The sequence below is a fragment of the Suricata suricatta genome, chromosome 4 (assembly GCF_006229205.1).
Source record: "Suricata suricatta isolate VVHF042 chromosome 4, meerkat_22Aug2017_6uvM2_HiC, whole genome shotgun sequence".
Lineage (NCBI taxonomy): Eukaryota > Metazoa > Chordata > Mammalia > Carnivora > Herpestidae > Suricata > Suricata suricatta.
In genome coordinates, this window is record NC_043703.1 from 70,121,184 (window position 1) to 70,130,170 (window position 8,987).

At 56.7% G+C, this 8,987-nt stretch overlaps 1 protein-coding gene across 1 annotated transcript in view; it reads left to right on the forward strand.

Annotated features, from left to right (window-relative positions):
• SLC7A1 (solute carrier family 7 member 1) overlaps positions 1 to 6,092 on the forward strand; it is a 67,822-nt gene extending 61,730 nt beyond the window's left edge. The window contains exon 13 of the mRNA XM_029936895.1: positions 1,073 to 6,092. Coding sequence (XP_029792755.1) covers positions 1,073 to 1,176 — 104 coding nt within the window. The 3' untranslated portion in view covers positions 1,177 to 6,092. The remainder of the gene's footprint in view (positions 1 to 1,072) is intronic.
• Positions 6,093 to 8,987: the final 2,895 nt, after the last annotated feature.

Genomic DNA, 8,987 nt, shown 5'->3' on the forward strand with positions numbered 1-8,987 from the left:
CTGACCGTGGCCCGTCCCCTCCCTGAGTACCCGGCACTAGGGACGTCGGGAAATGGACTCAGACTCGATTCTCAGTGCTGATGCCCGGGGAGCTGGCCTCGCTGCTCACTCAGTGTCTCTGGCAAGGGCAGTGACTCCAGGCCTGTGTTTCTGCCAAAGCCCTCATCCCTGGGCCACCGCACTTAGGGGCAGGCAGCTGCCACCTTGCAGTCGCGCTCTGTGGGCCCCACGTGGTGTGTACAGTGTAGTCTGAGGCCGCTTAGACAGACGGTCCCCAGAGAGCCAGTCTGTGAGAACGAGTTCAGTGTGTGCAGTGCTATGTGCTCGGTGTACCTTCCTTTGGACTCTGGGTGAGCTGCTCATTCCTGCATCCCAGACGTGAGCTCCTGGGGTGTGCTTTAAGCCGCTAGCTTCTTTCCAGGGCTTTTGGTGGCTGAGCCCTTCCTTCAAGGCCTGCTCTCCTTGTGTCTCTGGCACAAAGGTGGCCTCAGGGCCACATGGGCCACAGTCCTCAGATGGGTAGTTAGAAGCTCAGATCTCTGGGCCCTACTGCAGACCTTTGGAGTCCCCGACACTGGAAGGAACGGACTGAGAAAACAGAGGCAGTGGGGCCGTGGAGGCCACGCGAATAACCTGGGGGGCGCTGTGCCCGTCGAAGTCCTACCCTTGCAGGAAACGGTATGACTGCTGGAGTATCCGTCCTGTCCCCTCCAGTGGCCACAGGGCACCAACTAGGTGGCCAGTGGATGAAGCTGAGGGACCAGCACCCCTCCCGGGACCCCGCCCAGCACCCCCCCTATTCAGGAGCTGCCCCAGTGTGATGCTGCCCTGGGAGTGCGCCTTTGCTGCAGGTCAAGGCAAGGCGGACACCTGGGCTGCCGGTAGTAGAAGGGCCTGTGTTTCTTCAGATCCACAGATTTGGCCCCCAAGGCCGCTTGTTGTGGGTGCAGCCTCGGTCAGGCAGCACTGCGAGGCCACCCTGTGGGGCCGTGTGACTCACCCAGGGCTGTCTCCCCGCTGCCCCGAGCCCTGCCTGCTCTGCTCACACCCGGTCTCCGCTCTCGGCCCACAGGCTTCGTCATCTACTTCGGCTATGGTTTGTGGCACAGCGAGGAGGCGTCCCTGGCCGCTGACCAGGCAAGGACTCCTGATGGCAATTTGGACCATTGCAAGTGACAGGCAGCCCCGCCCCCAGAGGTGGCAGCAGCCCTGAGGGATGCCTGCAGAAGCCCCGGAGCACCGCGCTCTCTCCACCAACATATCAGGACCCCCCCACATCCACAAAGCCCCAACGCAGCAGAAGGTGCAACTACTTGAAATGCAGCCTCGGCCCACAGCTCGTGTGTCTCGCCCAGACTAGCTCTTTGGCAGGTGCACTGGGTCCCAGTCCCCCCGACAGCTCCCGGCTGGGGCCGCTCGGCTGTGGCTTCTACTGTGTCTCCTGACATCCCTCTGAGCAAAGAAAGCTGCTCCCACCCTCGCCAGCCTGGTGCCACACTGCTGCGGCCTCGGGCAGAATGGCAGTCACCTTTCCTTGCTGCCTGGGGAGCCCAGGCCTCCCTCCCAAGGACCGTCCTGGCATTGAACATGTGCACACTCCAGACTGTCAGTGCCAGTCTCCCAGCTCAACCCCGAAGCCCGCTGCACTCGCCACATGAGTGACCCAAACAGTGTGTCCCCAGCCGTTCTGCCCCCTAGAGCCAGAGGACAGCCGTACACTTAAAAAGGAAAAGCAAGACTGGGTTCCTTTGCCCACTGCTGTCCTCTGTGCTTCCAGAAGGGGTCATTGGGAGCGGGAACCCTCTCCCACCCCCCCTTTCAGGCAGGGGCTCTGTCTGGACAGCTGACAGCACCCTGCCCCCTGCGCTGGTGGTACTGAGGGTGGGTGTCTCCGTCGCCGACCAGAAGGGGGCGCCGCTGTGGGCCCTGGGCAGGGGAACCAAGGGATGCCTGGCCCTGCCCCTCACGCCTGGGGCCTCCTCCCGAGTACTCTCTCCGCCACCCATTCTTGCTGCTTCCGGTATCTCGGGGATGGCGGCGTGTCCCCGTGAGTAACTGGAACGTGACACTGCATTTGCGCGGGACTGGCCTCAGGTCAGCTGAGCTGAGAACACTGCTTCCTGCGGGTCTTTGCTGAGTCCCGCCCTCTGCCGCAGGCGGTCCACTTCTGGAGTCTGGCCAGGTTCTCAAGGCAGGTGTCCACTCCTCCCGAGGTGATGGTGGCCGGTCCCCGCAGCTGCTTCTGGCCCCTCTCTTACATATAATCAAGCCGAGTCCTCCGGTTAGCATCCGTGAATCACTCCAAATTAAGTTGGCGCTTAGTATTAACTTGGAAAATGGCCAAATATTTCCTTGGTGTGGGGTCCACACCTGAGAATCTGGAGTCATGTTGCTGTCCCTGTCATGTATCTGGTCCAAACGCTGCAGGTTTGCATATGGGTTTGTGCTGCCCCGGACCTCCCGCCTCCACAGGCTGTGAGGTGGAGAGCCAGCGCGGGGCCCTGCACACAGCGTGCTCCCTCCCCTGCAGGAGCACTTACGGCTCACATGCTCCTTGCAGATAGGAGCCTGTGGAGGCGAGAACACTGATCAAATCTTCCTTCCCGTTAGAGTGCTGCTCAGGAGACCGAGACGCCCCATGTTGATGGGAGGTGAGGGACACGGCATGTGAATACCCCAGAAAGTGTAAATGCTGCTTTCAAAGCCCAGGCTCCCATTTCTTCCCCCTCTGGCCTTCGACACAAATATGGCAGAACAAAGCCTGATAAGTTGATGGCACTTGTCTGATCTCCCTCAGTGAGTTCTTGGCGAGAATTGCAAGGATTCAGGAAATGGCCAAATGGCAGGGTCGGTCGGTGGGGGGCTGGCAGGTGGCCTCTGCGCCAGGCCCCCATTGACCACCTTGTCGGAAGCTTTATTCTCAATTATCATTTGTGAGTGTTACAGAGGGCAGAGCATAAGAGCCCAGAGTATAGGTTTCCAAAGAAAGATATTTAAATTTATGTAGATTGGTGCTGTACACTATTTTGATAAATATTAACTTATTTTGATGGGGTTTTGGTTGTCTTGCTGTCTTTTAGGGTTTGTTAGCTCTATATTTGCTTGATTCATTCATCTCTTATTTTTCCACATAGACAAAGAGAACTCCAGGGAAATAGAGTGTCCAAGAAAGGTGGAGGGGAGAGAAAAAATTTGTCCTTGCTTTAATTTCTTCTCCTGACTGAAATTTCTGTGCAAGACAGCACACAACAGTGTGTGTGTGCCGGTGACATGTGAGCCGGCAACGCGCATCGTTCTGCCAGCTGAGGGGTGTGTTTGCGGATAGCTGACGGCGCCGCGGGGTGAGGGCCTGCCGGCGGGGGGTCCCTCTCCCTCACCCCACGGCCGGAAGGCGTCTCAGGAAGGCTGGCCGGCTCGGCAGTGAGAAGCTGCGCTCCCTCCCGTTGGGGCCGCCAGCCTCCGGCGTAGGACAGGACGCCTGAGGGCGACACGGCTAAATAGTCCGCGTGATGACCGTGCTTTTAGTGTGTGTGCGGTTGTTTTCCTCTTCTGTCGTGAGAACGGTGATGGAAGGAGCGCTGTGGGGGGTGAGCCTCCCCGGTGTGGACGGGCTTTTTCCCAGCCCAGCCTTCGTTCCTTCCCAAGGACACACACACACACACACACACACACACACACACACACACACACGCAAGAAATAACCACCAGAAGTGCCCGGCAGTTGGCCCCCCACCAAGCAAGACTGAGTCTCTGTTTCATGGCATGGCCACTATTTTCCTACATAATCAGAAATCCCACACTTCTAGAGACGCCCTTCTGGGATGTCGTGTCTGCTTTTATCTGTGACCCAGCCCCGAATACCCACATTGGAAAGACCCATTTGTGTTACGTAAGCACCCCTTTCTGCCTCCCATAGTCCCCCCGCCCTACAGGTTTTCCTGACCCCACGAAGACTCACAAGCGAACCACGGAGCCCCAGGACCTCTGCTGAGGAGTGAGGGGTGCTGGGGTCACCAGTGAGGCCATGGGGGGGTGCTGAGCCCCCTTCCAGGAGGACTTGCAGCCGGAGAGTGGGCCCCGCCCACCCCTCAGCCCACCCACCACTTATACCCCCTCAGCCCAACTTTGGGCCCCATTTGTTCTGGCAAGCCAAGAGCAGGGAGTGACAGGGCCATCTGTCCCGGGCTGTTGGGAAAAGACTGCGGAATTGATGCTGTCGTCAGAGCTTCTCGGCTTCCTGACTTGCGGGTTTGCTCCACTGAGTCGTCCGTCAGGAGATGAGCCTCCTGCTCCCTGGGTACTGGTGCTGTGGTCCAGGTGTCACAGGCCTCCTGCCTGCCACGTGTCCACAGGTGACCGCACCGCCGTGGGGGCCTCACCCTCCCGAGCTCCTGAGGCCCTGCCGTGATCCCTTCTGCACCTTTGGTGCAGCCTGTGTGCACACCTGGGGAGGTGCCTGACCCTTGTTGGTGTGGCTTCCTGCCTGGCCGTGGACGTGACCTGGGCTCTGCTCTTTCCCCGCCCCTGCATCCTTGCCACGGAGCGGCAGTTTTGAAGTGACTGAGTATGCAGTCCGCACAGGATGGCCCCTGGCCCAACACTAGCACAGTCCCAGGGCAGAGGCTGGGCTCCGTGGCTGTGTGTGGGCGTGACTCATGAAGGCCCCACCCAGACTGGAAGTGGGCTCGTGGGCATGGCAGGGGCCCTGCCGTGGGTGGAGGCCTGCTGGCTCTGTGCTAGGACCCATCTTCTGGGTTCTCGTGTCCCGCTTTTACACCTCTAGTAGGGGCTGATTGCTGTGTCGGCTTTCCAGAACCGGCTCCCTGAGACGGGAGCGAGGGCTTTCTGGGCCAGGCCCCGTCACCTAGGAGCTGAACGGATGGAGGAGTGTTTCCAGGCAAGCCCACGCTCGGCCGGGCATAGGTGTGCGACGCTTGTGTGCTAGTGCACGGAACTGTTACAGACTTTCCAGCAGATGGAACTAAATATGTGTTACATATAATTGTTATGTATAATTTAAGATACATGTTTGCCATCATAACGACAGCATTGTAAGTGAGGCTCCTTAGGGAGACTGAGAGAGACATTTTTTCTGACTCTTGTGGACTTTTGTTTGGTAATGAAATGCTTTATTGATTCAGTGGTGCAAGAGGCTACACTCCGTATTTCATCATCAGAGTTATGATGCCTTTTGGGTTGTTAAGGCAAAAAAAAAAAAAAAGCCAACTGACTTTGATACTATCGTCATCACTATAATCCAGAGTCTTTATTTGCCCATTGTTTCTCTTTCAAGAGGGACGCGACCCAGCCAAGGGTCTCAGGGCACAATTCTCCAGGGACCCTCCTGGATCATCCTGTAAGTGTGTTGAACTGCCGGCTGAAAAACCCACGTGAAATAAAGACCTTGGCTGTGAGGTCCAAATTGAATTTCTCAGGGTATGAGGATGTCCCACAGTGTCAGGAAGACATGCTTGACTTTGTTAAATTATTAACAAGGTATATGATTTTTGGGTTTCTTGATGACAAACTTTTTTTAAGTTTGGGACTTATTTTCCCATTTGAGGAGTTGTAATATATGTATTTAAAATACGTTTCCTGCTTAAGTTGTGCCTTTCAGCGTCGATGGGTCTAAAGAAACACAGAGGGTCATGATCCTGGTGAGGGCTGGTTTATTATCAAACCTGAAGAGCTGTGGTTTCTCCAGTAAACTTTTTTCTTCTACTGAATGTGGAGTCGTTACTAAAAGAATTGTGTTTCTTATTATGTAAATTGTATAATATTTTTTTGCTTGTTTGATGTTCTATTTTTCTAATAGTTTTCTTATAGTTTCTTACAATTGTGATACTAGATTTAGATTCTAACACACAACTGCAAAGCAGGCTGTCTGTGCTGGCCCCCTCTGTTTTTATTCTAAGAACAAGCATAGAGGTCATCCATCGCCTTTAAAAAAATGTGAAACTCTGCATCCCATTTTTGCTGACAACACTGTATGTTGACAACCTCCTACTACATGTTGTAAAATCCAACTATTTTGTGGTACATTATCTCATGCTTCTGCAAACTCTAATAAATTCTGTCTATGGCTTCCAGCATGCACGGCGTGTTCTCTAGAATCGTCGTCACTCCTGGCCACGTCCCCAAGCTTGGCAGTGCCCCACAGAGAGTTTCAGATCCTGCCCTTTGCTTCTTTAGTGTCCTCCTGTTTCCCCTGTAGCCAGATGTTGTAATGCCCCATTTTCCTTCAGCCTTTAGGTGGAAAGCCTCATTCCAAGGACTAGCACCTCAACCAGGGAACCCGGAGCCCTCACTTAGGATTCTCTGTTGCTCCCACCTCCCACTCTTTCCAGACTTGGCTTGCGTTTGGGCAGAGAAGTCTTCCTACCAAGTTTTCCACCAGCCATGGGCATAAAGCTGCTCATCAACCAGAGCACTTGGGCGCCAGTATGGCCAAACTGCCTTGCACCACGCGCACCTTAGCCCAGCATTTCCCTCCATGGGCGCGTTTGTCAGGCAGGACGGTGTGCAGCTGGCCCCTTTCTCCCCCATCCCCCCCTGAAGAAGGACGCACTTTCTTGCACAGGACACAGATTCAATCCAGTGGCCTTAACTCTCAGACACCACGATGCCATGATTTGGTGATCATGCTGGGAGGTGTGCTGCCTGGGGAAGAAGACAAGGCCCAGCCTTGGCATTTCCCCAGCGGACACCCGTGACCCCAGGACACAAGGGCAAGGGAGCCGCTGCTGGTTTCCCAGAAGTATCTGGCTGCAAGACCCCTGTACCATCTCGTGTCGGTCCGCCACATGGCGCACCAAGCCACAGGGCTTGAACCTTGGGCAGCACCCCCGAACCGCACCCAGGAGTGTGCAGCGTGGTCCGGGCGCGGGGGAAGGGTGGGCGGGGCACGAGGGAGGTGGAATACCCTTTGTCATCCCCCAGGCGACTCCCAGCGAGCGATCCCTCCGTTAAAGGCTCTGCTGACAGCCTGCAGACGGCCAGTGAGCCCAGCGCGGGAGTGACCCCGGGTCCCGCACGCGGGGAATGCCACGTGGGCAGGTCCCGCTCAGTGCAGAGCTGCCACCTCTGGGAACGCTAAACCGAGCCCGGTTCTCGCGGCGCCGCAGCGCCACCTAGCGGCCCACACGGTGCCGGGCGAGCGGCCTAGGAGTCCCCAACCAGGTGTGTCAGTCATTTGTTAGAAGCCTGAGCAGCACCGGATTCCCATTGGGAGGCCCGAGGGGAGCCACCTGGAGCGAGCTATCCCTCGCTCGGTCTGCTTAGGAAGCACTTCCGGTGCATCAGAAGCAGCCTCGGAACAGCTGGGCGCCGGCAGCCCGGAGGAAGCCTCCTGAACTCCTCCCCAGCCTGCAGCCTGCAGGGCCTTGGCCGGCCACCTCGTCCCTGTCCCTCCCGGTGTTGCCCAGCCAGCCAGCCAGCGTTGGGACACCAGCTGTGAGTAGCCCTGTCCGCCCCTCTTCCGAAGGGAATTGTTTCGTTTTAGCAAAGTCCGGCCTCCCAGCAAGCCGGAAACGCAGCTTTGGGTGTAATGCACGCGCGTGACGTCTCCGGGGCTAGAACAGGCGCCCCCGTTGCAGGTGAAGGCGGCTCTGCACCCTGTTTGGTCCACACCTAAATCCTAGTGGGTCCCGGACTGAGCAGGGGACGAGACAAGTGGTGACTGCTGGACTTTCCTATGCATGGGTCAGCTTTTACTCCTTGAAGCAGTGAAGTTCCGGAGGGCCTGCTTGAATACTTCTGCAGGTGGCAGGAGAGAGGGGGACCATGACATGACTGTGCCACAGTAATTCAGGTGCACTTAACACAAGGAACCACTCCGCGCACTGCGGCAGCCGGGCAAGGGGCAGCAGGGGGGGGGGGGGGGGGGGGGGGGATGGTCCCGGCAGGCTGCCCGGGGCAGGACACACAGGGCACCAGGCCTGCCCTCGGCCACGTGCAGCGCGGTGGTCCTAGCTTAGAGCTGCGCACCCTCCCAGCCCCCTTGGTGCCGCCCTGGCAAAACTTGCAGACGTGGTGAGCGAGTCAAAACGCACCTGCACCTTCTGAGCACATCTTCCCTCCATGCTGAATGGTAAGAATTGACCTTGGCCTTCGGAAACCCCAATTGTCCTGTTTTTGTCTCAAGTTTAAGAGAAGTAACCTGGCTTTTAAATAAATGATTTAGCAAATCTAAGTGAATGGACTTCTTTTGATTCACAACCGGGACAACCTACCAGCCTTTTGTGATTTTTTTTTTAAGTATTGTACCCAAAGTCTCCAGGGGGCAAGACTCTGACTCTTGATGATCACAGATGCAATGACAGGGTGTGGTCCTCGTGTCATTGCCTGGCCGCCGGGCACTGATGCTGCCCCATGTGGCACCAGCTGTGAGAACAGCATTCAGCTCCAGCACAGGTGGGAAGTACCCGGCTTTGAGGTTTCTACTCAACTTGAGCCTGTCCCTCACTACCTTCTCAGGGAGATGACGTCTCCCAGGCAGGGGCAGCGGACGGTATGAGGGTCCTTGGCACACAGGTGACTGAGGGGGTTGCCTCCAAAGATCTCTGTCTGCTGCATATTACCCTCGGGAGGTGGTGGGGTTCTCTGCAGGGGGACGCCAGCACTAACCTCTTCTACACGTGCCAGGGGCCAAGTCACCCGGGCCCTTTGCTGTCACGTGGGGGTGCTGACGTGTGCCTTTTTTACCTCATGTATAGGGGCAAGGGCCCTGGGAAGTGGTTCTTATAAAAGGGGAGGGCACAGGACACCCCGAAAGAAACTAACAGGTCAGGATAGGTTGACAAGGCAATCAGTAATAAATAGGTAGGTGTCACCGACAGTCCAGAAGCATGGGTGATCCGGAGGGGATCTGTGGTGTCCCTCTCAGGTCTCTGAGTCACTCGGGGTGATTTATCACCTGCGAGAAGTTTTGTGTTCAGCCAACTGTTCAGGAGGGCAGCCTTGAAGTCTCTCAAATTGCTGTCCCTGCC